We start from the raw sequence: 19,138 nt of genomic DNA, 5'->3' as shown, positions 1-19,138 counted from the left end.
GGCTACACCGACCCCATCGCTGTCAGTGCACCAGCCTCCCTGCACGTGCGTGTGTCCGACAGAGAATGAACCACTGAATTTTATCCTGGGCCAGTAGAAAGTAGGCTCCTGGGAGTCACATCAGCAGTGCCGCTCTCCCTCGTAAAAACTCAGCACAATGCAATGGCATCACCAGCCCCAGAGAACAATACACAGAATGAAAATGCACCGCAGCCGATCTCGCAGAGCTGTGAATAAATACGCAGCGTCATGCAGAGGGAACACGTGCTGTGCACCTTGCACCGGGAGGTCAGCAAGGCTGCAGGCTGAATCCACCCGCTGGGAGCCTGCGGGACGCCCCAGCGCTGCCACCGCCTCTGTCTGAGCGCTCACGTAGTTTTATTTTGGAATTCTCTTGCCCCAAAGCTGGCCGGTGGAGGTGAGCGCAGCCTGGCCAAGAGCCCAGAGCTGCACGTCTTCATCAAGGGTTTGAAAAGGCAGAACTGTAAGTTGGCTTGGCTATGGGTCTCATCCACCAGAAGAGCTGGTCTGGCTCTTGGCTGACAAAAGTGGCGGATGAAAACAGCTACATGTGTAACTGTGAGAAAACATGCTTTATTGTTATCACTCAAAATCCTTTAGATTGCTCTAAATATTTGCTTGCAAAGGGAGCTTTATGCCAGGACCATTTAAAATCCGAATCTACTCTTGAAATCACAGCTCATCAGAATCCTTGGCACAACCACACAACACGCTCATCCTAACTCAGAGGCAGATACCTTTGCCATTTGCTGCTGACTGAGACAGGAAAAACTGTAAACACTGTTGATTCTCCTAAGAAACATTAACAATGCAGTGAAAGCATAGGTCTTTGCCAAAGGCATTCAAATACCTGAAAATGTGCATTTCTGAGAAAGAAAGGACAGAGAAGGATACTTGCAGGCTATGTGTCTTTCTTCTGACCTTAACAGTGCTCTTTCTTAAGTGCTTTTCGTCCTGCTTACATTTTCTAACATAACTCAGCTCCTGTTTAAACCATTACAAAGTGGAGGTTACCTGATAGCTGGATACCAGGAGAGCTCATCATCACAGAAATTGCCAGAAGAGAAATATCAAGTTTGGAGGGCATTTTACATCAGATGACCACTGCCTGTCACTATAGGTGAACCCATGTGGCTAAGGACCCCAACAGACACAGAACACCTGCACTGAAGCTGTCGCTTCCTTAAGTGTCTGCCTAAATAGTTGCTGGGTGCCTGACACAGTGTGCTTGACTTTGAGATATGCTTAAAACATAACATAAAAATTAAATTTCACTGTGATTTCCTGTAAAACTTCACAAAGGGTGAACACGGCATTCCCACTATTGCTAAATAGAGAACACAAAGAAAAGACTTGTCCTCCCCATTCCATTAAAAAAAATTTAGAAATATCTAATTCAATTTCTTTGTATGGCCATTGACCAATCACATTTGAGAACAAATGCTTCATCTGCTGAACAGGTGATCCGGTCACCGAACTGCCACTGGTTTCCAGGGGTGCCGTTCCTTGGTGACCTTGAGAGTGTATTGCTTCAGGCAGGGGCAGTGCGTGAGGAACGCTTCCACCACCTCCTTGCTGACCATGCAGTAGCAGTGGATCTCCATCAGCTTCTGGCAGTGCCTCGCCAGCTCTACTAGCGAGGAATTCAAGTCCTCCGAGGATGTGGTTTGGAGCGTCAGCTTCTTCAGAGTACTGCTGTAGCTCTGGGTGACAAACCTGATCTGATCTACCATGTAATTGTAGGTGTTCAGTTGCAGTGTGCTCACAGGTATGTTCTGCTTTAGGATCCGTGGTATCGTGCAGCCAGGGACCGTATGATCGAATTCAAGGTCTACACAGAGTCGAGGATGTTTTTGCCTGACAGCAGCCCACAGCTCTTCTGAGATGACTGGTATATATTTGTCCAGGCGCTCACAGAAAATGTCTAAGTGGATGAAAGCTGCTCTTTCTGGCTTGAGCAGCTCCAGAAATACATCATTGGACAGGCTGGCATAGTAGACTCCCAAGGCTGAGAGTTTGGGACACACACTGAGAACTTTCCTAATGGTGTTCGGTGCCACATTGCACACCAGGGTACGGTTGTTGATGAACAAACTTTGCAAGTTTGGGTTGGTGGCAGCTAGGAGTTCAACAAGCTCCCCATCAAGAGTAAAGGGCATATTTCGAAAATCAACATGCTGAAGATCTATCTGGGTGTTAGTGTTGCACATATTCCGTATGCTCTGCAGGATGTCCTGGCCAGAGTAGAAATAGGGGTTCTCCCCATGGCACGCAATGCACAGCTGCTGCAGCTTGTGGTTCTGCTTTGCCAGCACATCCAAGATGCGCGTCACGTTCCTGCGGTTGACCTCTTTGGATTGGTCAAATCTAATCTTCAGGTGTTTGATTTGGCTGAGGAACTGGCACAGGCTCTGCAGCATGCCCTCCTCATCCTCTGAATCACAGCTGGAAGGGTAAAACAAAAGGTCAGTCACTGCGGAAGGTAAACCGAGCAAACAGAGCAGATTCTCTCCTTTACTGTGTTCTGGCAAACACCAACAGATGACACACATTTCTCCTCACTAGATGCCTGGCAAGTCACTGTAAGGCCAAACTCTGACCGAGTGAGGGGGATAGAGGAGTCAGCCTCCAGAAAGACCACTGGGGAGGTAAGTGCCACCATGAGGATGACAACCCAATAACTTTGTCTCTTGGTGATACAAGGAGCAACTTGAAGGGACTTACCTAAGAATGTAATACTTCCCGTGGCACCCAAATCATCAGCAGTTAACATAAAAGCCCACACTGCATAACACCATTTTCTGTTACATAAAGAAATGCTAGTCACGAAATGTAGCCACACACACAAATCACAGCTAACATCAATTAGCTGTCACAGCACAGCGCTGCACATCTTCAACACGCTCTGATATGTGATGCTCTTGTTACACCTGCAGAGATGCTCACGCTTCAGAAACCCATTCCTCGTACCTGATCTCCGTGAAATGCCAAACGGAGCTGGAAGAAACAGCCCCAGCCCACTGCTTGCACACCTGGAAGGCTGTGTATCTATCTCGAAGAGAAAGGTAATAGAAAATTTGGATGAGGATTTCCTCTGGGATGCAGCTCCACGGGTCAGAGGCTGGAGCAAGCATGCTGCTGATTCAGCTGGGTTCAAAAATTGGGGAAACTTCCAAAACTGCAGGGAATTTTCAAACAACCTGTTTAAAAAAAAAGAAGAAGAAGAAAAGAAAGAAAAAAGGAGATATTTAGCATTTACATACAAAGTCAAACCAACGCGACTGGGTCACAAAGGGGGTCAGCACTATTTTCAACTTGAAACTTCACCACATTTTGAAATTCAGCACAAAAATAGAGGAAATCCACTGGCCGAATGTTTGCACACTATTTCCAACCAAGCCTAGAAGCTGGGAAATACTCTTCAAGTATTAAAGATGTTAGATCGAGGCTTTGGGGGAAAAAAAGTGCATTTTCCTGCAGTAAGGGCTTTGCTACTGTAAGTAATAAAAATGCAAGAGAATTTTCTAGTGCTGCTGCACCGGTATGCAAAAAGCTGAGATAGATTTCTCAAACTGAGTGGAAAAAAACCTCTTTGCAAGCAGAAGCTCTACACAGAAAACAGCCCCACACATCCATTTTTGTACCGACTGTGAAACAAAAGGCCCACAGCAGAATGGGGCAGCTTTATTGCAGTGACCCTTGCCTGCAAGAAGACATGGCGGCCTGACAGAAATGTTTTATTACTCTTAATCCACTCATTATAAGCCCCATTTACACAAGTCTGACTTAGAAGCGGGAAAGCACATTTTGCTTGACCTTCTGTGTGAGCTATGAGCACTGGGACAAAGGCTGAGATTGATAAGCTCTGAACGGAACGGTATTTTTCATCCACTTTTCTAGATTTATTTTTCATAGATTAAAACCACCGCATAAAATCACGGACACGAGACAGCTTCTCAATCCCTATCGCGAGGTTTTTAAACGGCAGAGCCGCGCAGCCTTGCAAGCATCCCCGTTCCTGGGACAGCACTGGGGACGGCCGCGTCCCAGACAGGGGACAGCCTCCGGGCCACGGAGCCAAAGCAATGCTTCACTCCCGCGGCTTCTGCCCGATGCCGGAGCGCTGCGACGCAAAACAGCACAGCTCAGAGCGGAACAGAAGGACGCGTTTTTTTTCAAGAATCCGCCGCTTTGAAGCGTGACTCATTGCCTTTCAGCGTGCGACGCGGCAGCGCAGCATGTCTGCCACCCTCGCAGTGACAGCAGCTCTTCCCCATCCCCTCCCCCAACGAGGAACTCAGCCCCGCTTCCTTCCTGGGAGCCCGCTGGTTGTTGTCGCTGTTTCCTCTGCCGACGAAGCCCTCACCCCTATCCGCGCTCCATCCGCCCGCCCTGAGCGGCTCGCACCGGGGGCTCGAGGCGGCCGAGCGCGGCACACCGCCCGCAACGCAATCAGGGCTCCCCGTTCACCCCTTGCGGGCGGCGCCTCCCTGCGTCCGTCGCAGCCGCGCAGAGGCGGAAGCGGCGGCGGCGCCGAGGCCGGGCGGCGGCAGCGGCGGCGGCGGGAGGTAAGGGCCGCCCCGAGCCGCCGGGGTAGTGGGGGGGGAGGGCGGGAGGGGCGCCCGCCCGTCCCGCCCTCCCCCCCCACTACCCCGGCGGCTCGGGGCGGCCGCCGGTGGCGAGCCGGTGGGTTTGTGGGGGGGGCAGCGGTTCAGCAGACTCTGTTGTGATAGGACAGGGGGAAATGGCCGCAGACTAAAAGAGGGGAGATTCGGATAAGAGGGGAGATTCGGATCAGAGCTAAGGAAGAAGTTGTTCGCACTCAGGGCGGTGAGGCACAGACTGCACACAGAGCTGGTGCTGCCCCCCATCCCTGCAGACAGTCAAGGTCGGGGCTGTGAGCACTGACAGAGCTGTGGGTGTCCCTGCTCGGTGTGAGCAGATGGCCTTCAGGGTCTATTCCCACTCAAACCATCCTATGATTGTATTAGCTGGCCAGTGAGGCACAGTGAGAATGGAGAGATGGACGCGCTGTCCTATAAGGGAATCATAAAAGAGCTAGGACCTAAAGTGAAGAGTTATCCCCAAGAGCTTACCAGTGCAGAGCCAAGAGTCCTACACACCCATTGAATCACACGAAGGGTTTGTCTGACCAAACTGATTCCATCCCCCTTCCAATACCTATGGCCCCAGGACTGGTCGAAGTCCATAGTGACAGCAGCAGGGTAAAGGCAGCACTGCTGGGCTTTGCTCTGCTTTCTTAGGAGCAGGTTATGAGTCCCTGGCTGACCCTCATGAGGTTCCCAGCCTGTGTGAGAGGCTTGTAAGGCTGCTGTGCATTTGCACTGTGTGTGCCAACAGCTCTACGGTGTGTATCATGTGGTTCCTACACGGGATCCTGCTGTGGTTACGGTTTGCATCAGCCTCTGTGCATCTCTTCTTGTGCTGTGCTGTGGCTCTCAGGATTTTGGAGGCCTTGCACCACAGTTTTTTTTGCTGAGTTGTCAGGTTTGGATTCTCTGGAGCACATGCACGCTTCCCAACAGCTTTGTAAACAGAGAACAAGGCCTTTGCAATGGCCATGGGGGTTACTGGTGCTGCAGATGAGGTCAGAATGATCTGATACACCTTCTTGCTGTAAAGTTTTAGATAAATCAATTTTCAGTTTGCAATCTACAATCCCGGAGTACATCTTGGTTGTAATCTTACTGTGCTGGGGAGAAATGAGGCCATGGAGTATTTTTGGACTATAAATAAATGGAATCCAGTGGAGAATGAATGCAGAACTTTGTGAGCTGCCAAGTTTTTGGGTCACCAGGTTCCATTGTGCTGTTCTTTACAAAATAACACTGAACTCCTTATAGGGTATGCTTGCTTCAGCAGCACCACCACCTCCTTCAAAAAACAAGGCAAATCCACGTAATCTTGTCATGCTTGTGTTCTTCCCATGTCAGGCCATTTATGCTGTGGTTTCTCAGCTGACCTGTGTGATTTTGTAGGTGCTGAAGATGGCAGGTAGCTCGGCTCCTTGGATCGGCAGTGCTTACCTCTTCCTCCAGTCAACGTGCAAGACTATCATTCTGCCAAATCTCTATGAAAGCGCCCAGAAGAAGCCCTGCGTGTTCAAGGCACTGAAGCTGGCATTAGCAGGTACCCATCCTCTCTGATATATTGGCAAACTGAAATATATTGGTATCTCTTCACATAGCAATGCCAAGCCTTTCTTTAATCCCCCACTCAAGGGTAAGGAGTTCTGGTGCTTACTCTGCAAACCCAAGACACAGCTAATGGGTAGGATGACTGCAATTTCATGCAATCTAGTCCATTTCTTTCACAATTTCAGGCTGTGATTTGAGTTTGAATGCAACTGGATGCAAAAACCTTCACTGTCATTCATGCTAACATATCTCCCTCATAACTGAAATGGGTTAGCAATACATCCAGCTACTGCTCTTCATCTAATCAGCATACACTCACTGCTGTAGAAGCACTCAGGTGTGTTCAGCTGTGTGCCCATTTCATGAGTGATAAGAGTTATTAATCTGTCTGGATGGGTTATAGTCATGGGAAACATTTCCTCTTTTGCCTGCAGTGTACTTCTGTAGGTCTCACTTCAGCTTTTATCAGGATTCTGCATCAGCCACAGACTGTGCTTATTTATTTCTTAAAAGGCTACACAGAAGCCTCTCCAAAGGTTTACAGTCAGTTTATGATTAAGAGATTCCTGCCTTTATGCAGAGCTCTCTCACATAGTCTGTCGGGTGGTGAGCCGGGGGGAAGAAGGAGATGAAGCAATGAACAGAGGAAAAAAGGGAAGACATTTCATGATCAGTGTGCAGTGTGGTGGTAGTGTAGGCCACCAAGAGGGGCATGAGGCAGTGGTGGCATTAGGTAGGAGTGGGGGCAGCTGAGGTGGCAGCAGGAACCATCCCTGGGCCACCAGCAGGGCTTGGTCTTGGAGGTGGCTGACACAGACCTGAGAGCATCCGATCAGGATGGTTCCATGCTGGCATCAGCACCATCAGCACCCAGCAGGAATCCACTGCAGCCCCTGGGTGCCTCCTCAGAGGAGCCCTCCACCACCTACTTGGACAGCAAGATCTCCATTCTCAAGAACAAGATTTACTCTTGGTTCAGCTTCTGCAAGCTCTGGCTTTCATGAGGCCAGGCTTTCTCATGAGTGCTACCTACATTGACCTGAGCAACACTGAGTTGGATTTGCAGGCTGGGGCCGTTGCAGGACTTAAGCTGACCACAGTCATCAGACTGCAGCTGCTGGCGGTCTGGCTCAGCATGCTGCTGACCTGCTCCATAGCCACCGTGTCCACCCTCCTTGTGACTGAGGGAAAAGAAGGAAAAGTACAAGCTGTGGAAGCAGGGATGGGTGGACTGGGAGGAGTGTAGCGATGCTGTCTGGATGTGAAGGGATGGGATCAGACACAGGTGGAATTAACCTTGGCAAGGGACTTGAAAAACAAGGGATTCTCCAGATACACTGGGTGGAAGGGATGGATGAAGGACTGTTTACCCCCTCTGATAAAGGAGAATGGAGAACTGGCCTCCTCAGACATGGAAAAGGCTAAGGTACTTAACAAGTTCTTCGCCTCAGCCGTCACTGCCAGTCAGGCTTCTTTCACCTCTTGTGTCACTGAACTTCTAGGTGGGCGTCAGCGGAGCAAAATCGCTCCAACTGTAGGAGCAGAGCAAGTCAGAGACTACCTCACGAGACTGAATGTGTACAAGTTTGTGGCCAGACAATATGCATTCCAGGGTTCTGAAGGACCTGGCTGCTGTGGTTGCCAAGCTGCTCTCCATCATATATGAAAAGTCACAGCTGTCATGCAAAGTCCACAGTAACTGGAAAAAGGGAAACATTACTCCCATTTTTAAGAAAGGGAGAAAGAAAGACCTGGAGAACTACAAGGCAGTGAGCCTCATCTCTGTGCCTGGGAAGATGATAGAACAGATCCTCTTGGAAGACTTGTTAAGGCACGTGCTAGATGAGGTGATCCAAGACAGCCAGTGTGGCTTCCCTAAGTGCAGGTCGTGCCTGAAGAGTTTGGTGGCCTTCTATAATGGTGTGACAACATCAGTGGACAAAGGAAGGGCAACTGATGTCACCTACCTGGACTTGTGAAAGGCTTTTGACATAGTCCCACACTGCATCCTTATCTCTAAATTGGAGAGAGATGGATTTGAAGGCTTGGCTGTTCTGTGGATAAGGAATTGCTTGGCTGGCCACAGCCAGAGGTTCTGGTCAATGGCTCTATGTGCTGGAGGCTGGTCGCAAGTGGTGTTCCCTAGTGGTCTGTCTTGGGTCTGGTGCTCTTCATCATCTTTATCAATGACATAGATAGTGGGACTGAGTGTACCCTCAGCAAGTTTGGAGATGACACCAAGCTGAGTGGGGCATCTGACATAATTGCACTGAGTGGGGCATCTGACATAATTGCACTCATTGTACTTTACAACTTCCTGAAGGGAGATTGTGATGAAAAAGGGTCTGGCCTCTTCTCCCAGGCAAATAGTAGGAGCTGAGGAAACGGCCAGAAGTTGTACCAGAGGAGGTTTAGGTTGAACATTAGGAGAAACTTCTTCTCTCAGAGAGTGGTCAGGCACTGGAATGGCTGCCCAGGGAGGTGGTGGAGTCGCTGTCTCTGGCAGTACTCAAGAGGCGCCTGGATGAGGAGCTACGAGATGTGGTTTCGTAACTTGTGGTACTAATAGCAATGGGAGGGTGGTTGGACTAGATGATCTTGCAGGTCGTTTCCAACCTTGCAATTCTGTGATTCTATGATTCTATGATAATAGAAGGAAGGGATGCCATCCAAAGGGACCTGGGCAGGCTCAAGAGGGCATTAGAGAACCTAACAGGGTTCAGCAAGGCCAAGTGCAAGATGTTGCACTTGGCTGAGGCAATTGCAGGCATATATGTGCAGACTGAGAGAAGAACTCATTGAGAGCAGCCCTGCAGAGAAGGACATGGAGGTCCTGGTAGATGAAAAGCAGGACATGAGCCAGCAGATCCCTTCCACACTAAGCCATTCTATGATCAGTACTGTGGGGTTTAGTGTCTGTGTTCATGCTCAGAAGCATCTGTTGTCTGCTGAGGCTGCCAAGTCAGAAAGGAAGGCCCTGTTACTCAGAAAGGCTGGCATCTCTCTTCAGACTATGACTCGTCAGGCTTGCAGATGATCCTGCACTCCAATGTATGCTCAAGGACAGGGCTGCCATCCAGAGAGATCTGGAGAAGGAATGGGCAAGCAGGGATCCTATGAAGTTCAGTAGTAGCAAAGCTTGAGAAGGAGGAACCCAGCGGCAGAACAGGCTGGGGATGGACTGGCTGGAGAGCAGCTGTGTTGAAAAGGACCTGAGGGTCTTGGTAGGTAGCAAGCTAAAGGTGAAGTCTGGCAACCCAGAAATACAGTGTATCAAAGGGAAATGATTATCTCCCTCTGCTTAGCACTCATTAGACCACATCTAGAATACTGCACCCAGTTTAGGGTCCTGCAGTACAAGAAAGATGTTGATAACGTGGAACAAGTTCAGCAGGGGGCCACCGAGATGCTTGGAAAGGAGATGCTGAGGAGCCAGGCCTGTTCACCCTGGAGAAGAGAAGGATCTGGGGAGCCCACCACCAGCCTGCCGGTACCTACAGGGAGGCTAGCAGGGAGAGAAGGATGCACTCAGATGGTGGTATGGGAAATGAGAGACAGCAGGCATAAATGGAAACAAAGTAGACATTGGATGACAGGTCAGACATTTTCCTCTGGGAACACAGTTGTATGTTCTCTGTCCTGGCATGGATAAAGCCCTCAGAAACTTGGTCTGACCTCAGAACTGACTCTATTTTGCAAAGGAGGATGGGCTAGCGACTTCCTGGGTCTCCTTTCAATTTGAACTGTCTCATGAATGATCCTATTTTATGAATGTTTACTTAAACACAGTTATGTAGGAGGATTGCAGTTGGTATGAAAAATGGTTGATTTCTGCTGCAGAAACATGATTTCCTTTTTTTGAAGGCTGTTTTTTAAAAGAGTGATGGCCAACAGAAGCTATTTTCTGACTTTAACAGGCACAATTACATTAGCATCAGTTGTACTTAAACATCAAAAAAAGGTGTTGAGATACAGATGGCCATAAAAGTATGTTTCTCTTCCTACCTTTGCACCAAGCTGACTTTAGACTCATAGTAATTTGAAGAATTTATCATATTTACCTAGAACAGCTATCACACAGTGCTCTTTACCTATCATACAACTGAGGTCATAGTGTTTAACTGGGTTTATGCAATTATCATGTATTTCTTCTGGCAGTCATCAGTTTAGCAAAGCTGGCTAGCTGCTCCAGTGCAGGCCAGTTCCATATCTAAAGACGTGAAACAGCAGGAAGCCCAACAGAGTTGTCCAGTTAGGCTCAATTTCTGCCTGCTTTGTTTCACTGGAATGTGCATCTGCTCACACGTTTAGAGGAAAGCTCTCAGTAAGGCTAAATGCTACCATGCTCATTCGTACCTAAAAAGGACATGGAATCTGAAGCTGTCAGAAGTTTCAGAAAGAAGCTGCTTTTGAAGTGGCTGCCTTGTATGCCATTCAGAAAGGTTTCATGTCTGTACAGCTTTTCCCTACCCCAGCCCTCTTGCCCAGTTATGCAAGCTTTTGTTTAATTAGCACATACAAAACACAAAGCATGAAGGAAGTAATAAAAATAAAAGGGCGTTTCTGATCAGCAATCCTGAACAGAATTAAAATGCTTCTCCTAAGTACATAGTCCAAGTTATGCATAGCATATACATAGCAAGTTATGCTAGACCAAACTAAAGCTTCTAATGCAACCAGCAGTCTGTAAACCCTGTAATACCACTGTTAGCACAGATTTTCAAATGCTAGGTCATTTGTCCTCGCTATTGCAGAACACGCAGGTCTGCTTTGCCTTAAGTATTCCTCTGGGCACGTTTAAATAATGCCATGGTGTGTGGTTTAGAAATCATTGACACAACGGCAGTCTGAGCAGATTCATCCACGCTGCTCTGTGCAGGCAGTGCAGCCAGCCTCCCACAGGCCAGTGCTGCAAGAGAGAGCATAGAAGACACGGTCAGTGTGCACAGCTAATCGAATTTAAGCTCTGCTGGGGGAAGGAAGGATGAATGCCTGATCTCCCTCTGTTGTCCGTGTCTCTCAGGCTCCATCCACACTGACTTCAGAGTGCACATCCTTGCCTTGTCCTTGCTGACATTTTACAGTGAATTCACTCTTTGTGCAAAGAAATTTAAAGGTGTCCACTCTGACAGCCAAAATTCTTGTGGTTGGGTCTGTCATGTAGCTGGGTCTGTCATTTGCCATTTGCGACATGCACTGAAGGCATCAAGCCAGAAGCTACCTGTGGGCACAGGGCTGGGAAAGAAATGCTAGGTCTCCTTCCAGGAACTTTACCACTGCCTGAAACTCCAGTGATGGGGACAGAAATCTGGCTCAGAACTGAACAGAACTGTGCATTTTTGTGTATAAAATGTGTATCTCTGTTGTGTACTGTTTTAATCTAACCATTTCTGCCCCAGAAGTGGAGCCTTGAACTTAAAAGCTCCCCCAGTGAGCTGCTTTGGGAAGTTACCTGGGCTGTAGTACAGAACAGCTTCCTCTGGATGCCACGCTGCAGGGATTCATGGTCACAGGGCAGCGAAACCTAATCCTTTCCTCTTGGTTTTATATACAGGCTTTTCATCCCAGAGGACTTTATCACAGAGAGAAGATGATTCAAAAGCTACTCCATTGCAGGCTTGTTGGTGGATGGGAGTGGGTCTGGGTTGTCTGTCTCGTGCCTGGATAGTGACTCTGCTCAATTCTCCCTGCCAGACTCCACCGGCAGCGTGAATGGTGTGGACATGCTCAAAGTGCACTGCAGCCACCCACACCTGATAGTCCAGCTCAAATTCTGCAAGCAGGAGAACTGCCGCCGCTTCCTGCAGAGTTACCGGGAAGGATTGCTGCAGAAGTCCCTCCAGAACCACCTCCAGCTCTCCTTGGCCATGACCACGGTGCCTCTAGAAATGGAGCTGAAGGCTGGCAATGAGCACCTGGACAACATGCTGAAGGATGAGGATCGCTGCCTGGAGTGCATATACAGAGAAAAGGTGAATGGGAGTGGGAGGGAAGCCAAGCAGTAACACAGGATGCAAAGCGGGTGCAAATTCTGCTCTGCTGCTGTGCGCTGGGCTGCCAACTTCTCCTTCCTTCAGCTCTCAACTGTAATATGGAGAACAGCTCTGCCCTTCCCCAGAAAAGATCTGGGTACTTTTCTCAAGGACTATAGAGCTACCTTTCTCCCCTGCCTCACACATCTCAACCCTAGCAATGGTAACATGAGCACGAGCAAAAACATCACACACTGCACCAACAGCTTGTGACAGAGTGGGGACATGCAGCATCTGCTGCCAGCAGGCTGCTGTTCTGACATCAGTGCCTCTCTCAAGGATGATATCTGGTGTCCATCTGTATCCATCTCATCTCACACTTTGGCTCTGGCTAATCCTGCTAGCAAGAACAAGGGCCAGTACTGGGGCCCATCTTGTTTAATATCTGTATTGATGACCTAGGTTAAGGGATTGAGTTCACCCTCAGTAAGTTTGCAGAAGCTGGGAGGTGGTGTGGATCTGCCTGAGGGTAGGGAGCAATCTAGATAAGCTGGATCGCTGGGCTGAGGTGAATGGGATGAGGTTCAACAAGGCCAAGTGCTGGGTCCTGCACTTTGGCCACAACAACCCCATGCAGTGCTGCAGGCCTGAGGATGAGTGGCTGGATGAGTGTGAAGAGGAAGGGACCTGGGAGTGTTGGTTGGTGCTCGGCTGAACACGAGCCAGCAGTGTGCCCAGGTGGCCAAGAGGGCCAACGGCATCCTGGCTTGCATTGGAAATGGTGAGGCCAGCAGGAACAGGGAGGTGAGCATCCCCTGTACTCAGCTCTGGTGAGGTTGCACCATGAGTACTGTGTTCAGTTTTGGGCCCCTCAGTGCAAGAAAGACATTGAGGCCCTGGAGTGTGTGCAGAGAAGGGCAATGAAACTGGTGAGGGGTCTGGAGCACAGGGCTTATGAGGAGTGGCTGAGGGAGCTGGGATTGTTCAGTGTGGAGAGGAGGAGCTCAGGGGAGACCTCACTGCACTCTACAACCTCCTGAAGGGAGGCTGTGATGAGGAGGGGTTTGGGCCTCTTCTCCCAGGCAACAAACAGGACCTGAGGAAATGGTCGCAAGTTGTACCAGAAGAGGTTTAGGTTGGACATGAGGAGAAACTTTTTCTCTCAGAGGGTGGTCAGGCACTGGAATGGCTGCCAGGGAGGTGGTGGAGTCGCCGTCCCTGGCAGTGCTCAAGAGGCACCTGGATGAGGAGCTGCGAGTTCTGGTTTAGTGCCTGTGGTGGCAATGGTGATGGGAGGGCAGTTGGACTGGTTGATCTTGTAAGTTCTTTCCAACCTCGTGATTCTATGATTCTGTGATTCTAACAGTGGGATCTTGTCATCTTACCACAAAACCAAAGCACTTGCTGTGATTAAGCTTATTGCCTTTTTCCTCTCCTTGTTTTTTTCCCACCTGGAACTACCAGTATCTGACAGCTTTGCTTCCCTCTCAGCAGTCCTTAGGATCAGGCAGTCTCTGCCTCCACTGGAAGATTAGGCACAAGAGCGTGTTCTGACAGGTTGCTTTTCTGCAAGTGCAGAGATGAAATGCAAACCATTCACCCAGGACCAAACATGTGATAACAGGCATCCTTTCAACTTCTGCTTGCTGCTCCCTCCCTCTGCTGAATTAGCTGACTGGACAAGAGAAATGGGTTATTGTCTGTTCCCCAGAATTGACTCAGCCTGACCTCTGCCTACCAGCGCAGCAGCCAGAAAGATCAGTGGCCGGCTGAGGGCAGTGCTGGGTGCCAACCTGCTGTATGCAAGCGTAAGCGCTAAACTGAGTCAGAACACCATGGAGTTTGACTGCTCACACGTGCTCTGCATTATTTCCTTATCCTCTTTCTCCTTACTTTCTCTTTTGATATCAGATTGGTTTTATCTCAGCAAGGCTTGAGAGGTTGCAGAAGCACTAGGAACAACACTTAAGTATAGGAGGGGAAGGCAGGGAGAAGGAGAGTAGCAGGAGCTGCCTGCTTTGCTGGCCATGAGCTGTTAGATCAGCTCACCCTATTTTGTGGGTCTGACTCTCATGTGGAGTAAATCAGAGAAACTCTGGTGCCTTAATTCTTGCAGTAGGCTTCTGAAAATAAATGTGGACTAGGAGCAATTCTGTGCAGCTTGTAAGTAGTCACTGATGCATGTGACAGACCCGGGGGGGGGCACTGCCCATTTCAGATCACACTGCAGGTAGAAATGTGCAGACTTATGCCAGAACTCCATTAGACTATCTGTCCAATTCACAATACCAGCTATAGCAATCTCATTGCTTCACTCTCAACACCGTGATCTTAAGCCACACTGAAAACCTGCCCTCCAGCTAAATACCTACAGCTTTGTGAGATGGTGAAACATAAATCATCAATGCTGTTTGCATTACAGCCTGACCGCCTGCGGGACGAGGAGATCACAGAGCTGGAGGAACGGCTCAAGAGCCTGATTCTTCACCAGAACATCAACAACAACATGCCTTCCAAGGACTGCATGTCACTGAACTCCCCTTCTCTACCTTCTCAAGGCAGCTCCCTTTCCCCACAAGTCACATTTCTTTTTCAGGGACAGCAGTTTGGTGAGTAATGAGAACTGAGCCAGAGAATCTCAAAGGCCAGAAGGGAGCATTAATGTCACCATGTGGTGGAGTGTACCTGGGGTAAACTAAGGATCTCCCAGCATCCCATGGAGAAGGAGTTGCAATAGTATTAAGATACTGTCACACTCCTTCAGATCAGGTCTCGGCTTACTTTTGTCCTGGGCTGACCTGCTTAGTCCAGGCACCCTGTGGTACAGTGTCTGTTTCCAGTGATGTCTGCTGCAGAAAGCTTTCAGGTGGTCCTGTGTAGCAGTTTTAGTTTGAGATCAGCCTGGTCTTTTCCAAGCGTGCCTAAGGTGTGTGAACAGTCCCCAGTGCTAAACAGCTGAGGAGAGGGCTCCTGTCTGCGTTTCAGTACTTTAAGGATGTGTAGCCAGGGAGCAGGGGGCTTGGTCTGAGTTGCTTTTGAAAGGCGGAAACAAAGAGGATGTCTGTCAAAGAAAATTGAGCTCTGGCAAACCCCAGGAAAAATAGGAAAATAAAAACATGTTAGGTAGGGGCAAGCCCAGGTACCTTGATGTCAAGGAAGGATTTTGGAAGGGGAATGAGCCTGACAGAATCCCAGAAATGCCAGAGCAGACAGCTGGGAATGGGTAAGTGCCACCCAAGCCATCGGTGCTGCTCAGTTGATTTTCTCTTTCCAGCATTAGAGGATTGTGTCAGAGTGCACAAGCCCTACCCGCAGCAAACCAGTCCCTTTAGCCTCACTGCTCTTGCGCTTCTGCTCCCAGCGCAGTGCTGGCCAGGTGTTAAGATACCAGCAGACAAGCAGAGCAGCAGCACAGCTCCTAACAATGCACTGTGAGTTCTGAACAGCCTCCCAGCTCCACAGAACACTGACCAAACCCTGCCTACATCACATCAGCCATGAAACCCTATGTTTAATCTGCCCTCTGTTCCTTTCAGACAACAGAACGCTCACACCAGATGACCACCAGAAATTTGCCAAGCTTGTGTCCAAGAAGTGGAAGCAAGTGGGTCGCTCCTTGCAGAAGAACTGCCGGGCCCTGCAAGATCCTGTCATTGATAACCTGGCCCACGAATACGACAGAGACGGACTTTATGAACAAGCCTATCAGATGCTTCTTCGATTTATCCAGTCGGAGGGGAAGAAGGCAACGATAGCACGACTGATTGCAGCCCTGGAAGAAAATGGTCTCACCAGCTTGTCTGAGGAGCTCTTGGGCCTCCATTCTAATGAGGATGACTCCTAGAGCCCAAAGGGTGGTGGCATTGCTGAGGGCTTTCTTGCTTTAGTTAGTGTATGAGACTGCTGCCAGCGTCTGGGAATGTAATGCCTTGAAAATCACTGCAGGTTTATGTGCTGAAGGGAGTGCCCTGGGCAGTTTCTGTGCTCCCAGAAGCCAACATGGGGCTCTGATGTTCCTTATTTCTTTCTGTTTCCAGAAGTCGATGTTACTTTCCTGTGAACCACTAAGACAGCCTGACTTCCTTCAGGACTGAAATGTCACAGAGAAGCAGCCAGGCAAGTTAACGAGCCCTGGGGAAGGTGGGAAGAGGTGAAAAGCAAGGAAGGCATCTCAGAGAATTCCCCTGGGAAGCAAAGCCAGTGTTTCTCAGATGTGGCCCAGGGGCCATCACCTGGAGAACTGCAATATATTGTCTCATATTGACATGTATGCCTTCGGGCTTGAAACTATGTAAAGACGAAGGAAAAGTCAAGTTTATAATGTTTTCTTTCTTCTTCAAATGAGGACCATCTGCAGCAAGTACACCTGTCCTGCTCTACCCCGGTGTAGTTCCTTCCCACATCTTACCACGTCCCACTGCCTTTACCAAGGGCAGTCATCATCTTCCACAGGGCACAAGATTGCTGCTGTAGAAGACTTCAGGCACTGAACAAACAGTGTGGATAAGCACAAATTCAGAGCTCTTTCAGGACTATGGTGTACAATAATGTATTGACTGCCTCACGTCTAGCACTTCTCCCAGCCTGGAGGAGTTTGTGAAAGGAAAAACACAGTGCTGCAAGAATAATATACAGCCTTAGAGTCAGCAAATTGCCTACAGGTCACTGATTGAACCTGCTGCTGTATGGTGCATTGCAGCATCAAATACCAGCCAGACCCCGCCGAGCAAGCCTCTCCAACCAGCTGGCTGCCAGTGCCTTCGCTCAACCTGTCCTTGGCCTGCTGAGTTCACCAGGGATGTGTCAGGATCTGCACAGAGCCTTTCCAATGACAGCAGTGTTGTTGCTGTGTGACACTTGGGCATCAGATCCCATGCCTGGACCTACCTGCCTTGCTTTTGAGGGCAAAATATTGCTTACAAGAGAAAGTACCTAAAACTCAGGGCTGATTCCTGCTTTCAGTTCCAGTGGGACAGGCCTGCTGTCTCTTGGTGTGTTGATGCAGGCTGCAACAGAGCAGAGCTTATACCTTTACCTATACCAAAGCACAGAGCAACAAGTTTCTAGCACAGCACAGGTCCCATGAAGCACAACAACCAGTTTTGACATATTCCTTATTTTTTACTGATACTTTTTTACTTAGGTGTTAATTCTCTTCCTCTTTGACCTTCTCATCCATGGGCAGGAACAGCTGGTGGTCTTGGAAGTTAAGTCAGACATAGAAGAATGTTTTCTGTGTCCTGTCCTCTCCCTTCCAGCAGTACCAGTGCTCTCCCCAAAAGAAAATGAGTATCTCTGCCACGTTTCCTTTTGGGACCAGCACAGTGATGCTGGTCTTTGTTAGTTTGGGCTGCAGTGGGACTGTACTTGGGAGCATTTAGCTTTCCCTGGCTGGGGAACTCTGGCAGCAGCCCACCTGGCCAATGGTTCTAAAAAAAAAATCAGAAACTTGAAAGTTGCTGTAAGAGCAACAGTGTTTGCTCTTTATTTTGCAGCAAATGGCTTTTCAGAAAACACGACCTATGCACAGTGTGCTGCCTCATTGGTAGTGAATATTTCTAAGTTTTCAGCCTACCGGTATTCATTGTTCAGTGTTCATACAATTATAAAGCAGTGGCTCATTGGTGTATAAAAGCTTTTATATCATCTCTTAGCACTCAAAATGAGAAAAGCTCATTCTTTGGCATCTACTTTAAGTACAAAAACTCTCTTTGCTGTTATTATGGAGCACTGAGCATGAATGCTTTTTTCTTTTTTTTTTTTTTTATAATGCAAACCTTGTGCGTTTTATTCCTCTGCTAGCAATTGGCCTGTGTGTCTCCTCTTACTCACAGATTCCCTCCCTAACGTGCCATTAAGTGCTGGAGCTCCTGGCTCCTTCTTTTCAGAAATCAGGTACCAGTAGTTGTATATTATGTGCAATGCACATTTGATTCTGGTCTCAAGCAGACTCCTGCCTGCTAAAAGAGTTGTTTTTTTCTGTGTCATTTGGCACAAACACAGATAGAGGCAATTTTCACAGATGCCTTGTGATGAAATAGACGAATTATAGGATGTGAGAATCCAGTGTCCTTTGCATTGAATTGACACATGGTTAGGGCATGACTCCAGACTTACTTGGGCCTGTTTTATTCAGAAGATTTTACAGCTGTTGTGCACCAGCATGCCAGGACAAGGGGACTTGCAGCACACAGGACAGGAAGAAGCACTCGCAACAAAAAACATTAGCAGAGGTTTATGGAAGAAATCAGAGTCTTTACCTCTGATAGCAATGCAGTGAGTGAAACCAGAGGAAGAATTACAGGTTGGGGATACTTGCTGGAAAGCAGGCACTCGGTGCTGGACGCTGGCTTTCTTCTTCTCCTGGGCAAAGCTGTTGCACACTGCCCCTACTCAGGTGCCAAGACATGCAGGTGACCCCCTTAGTGCTCCTTACACTGATCAGCTGAATCTAGTGTGTGAGATGGGCTGAGAGCAAAGCTGCAGCTGGACTGGGCTGCATCCCTTGGCAGCTTTTCCCTATGTGTAGATACGCCTGAAAAAAATGCTGCTGGGGGAGGCCATCAAACATGCATCAAACCAGCACGCGCTATTAAAAGCAAATGAAGATAGTTATCAGTTCTGTGTAAAAAATGAAATGAGAGACAAAAAATAAACAGCATGAAACGAGGCCAAAACATGCGTCCAGGGCAGGATCCAAGAGGGCTTTTGTTGTGGTGCAGACCGTTTCTGTGGTTTTAGCAGTGTTTCAGATTTGAAGGAGGCTCCTTTCAGTCTGCCAGAAGGAATAAAAACACATCCAAAGGAGGATTTGAGCGAGTTGTTTTGGCACAGTGGAGCTACAGCTGGGCAGCGAGAGAGAGTGGAAGTCAAAGTGCGCAGACTTTCACATGAGGTTGCTCAGAAGGTAAACAGAGGGAGACACTCAGGTGTAAAATGGGAACAAAGGAAAGCATCAAACTTGCCCTGCAGGACGGAGCCATGCAA

At 48.7% G+C, this 19,138-nt stretch overlaps 2 protein-coding genes across 4 annotated transcripts; one reads left to right on the top strand and one right to left on the bottom strand.

Annotated features, from left to right (window-relative positions):
- Positions 1–2: 2 nt before the first annotated feature.
- Positions 3–6,008, bottom strand: FBXL8 (F-box and leucine rich repeat protein 8). 3 transcript variants are annotated; one of them, XM_048958553.1, is made up of 3 exons: positions 4,388–4,498; positions 2,992–3,221; positions 3–2,466 (listed from the first exon to the last, which is right to left on the bottom strand). In XM_048958553.1, exons 2-3 carry the CDS (start codon positions 3,153–3,155, stop codon positions 1,491–1,493), a joined length of 1,140 nt encoding a protein of 379 aa, XP_048814510.1. In that variant the 5' UTR covers positions 3,156–3,221; positions 4,388–4,498; the 3' UTR covers positions 3–1,490. The 3 variants fall into 3 exon arrangements, with proteins under 3 accessions (XP_048814510.1, XP_048814509.1, XP_048814511.1); XM_048958552.1 differs by lacking the exon at positions 4,388–4,498 and adding an exon at positions 5,118–6,008 and having other exon boundaries at positions 1,491–2,466; XM_048958554.1 differs by lacking the exons at positions 2,992–3,221; positions 4,388–4,498 and adding an exon at positions 2,746–2,824 and having other exon boundaries at positions 1,491–2,466.
- TRADD (TNFRSF1A associated via death domain) lies at positions 3,258–17,337 on the top strand. Its single transcript, XM_048958544.1, has 5 exons — positions 3,258–4,589; positions 6,021–6,171; positions 11,874–12,151; positions 14,574–14,760; positions 15,688–17,337. The coding sequence occupies exons 1-5, from the start codon at positions 4,260–4,262 to the stop codon at positions 15,993–15,995; spliced, it is 1,254 nt and encodes a 417-aa protein (XP_048814501.1). The 5' UTR covers positions 3,258–4,259; the 3' UTR covers positions 15,996–17,337.
- The last annotated feature ends 1,801 nt before the right edge of the window (positions 17,338–19,138 follow it).

The sequence above is a fragment of the Lagopus muta genome, chromosome 12 (assembly GCF_023343835.1).
Source record: "Lagopus muta isolate bLagMut1 chromosome 12, bLagMut1 primary, whole genome shotgun sequence".
Lineage (NCBI taxonomy): Eukaryota > Metazoa > Chordata > Aves > Galliformes > Phasianidae > Lagopus > Lagopus muta.
This window is presented reverse-complemented; position numbering and strand designations above follow the sequence as displayed.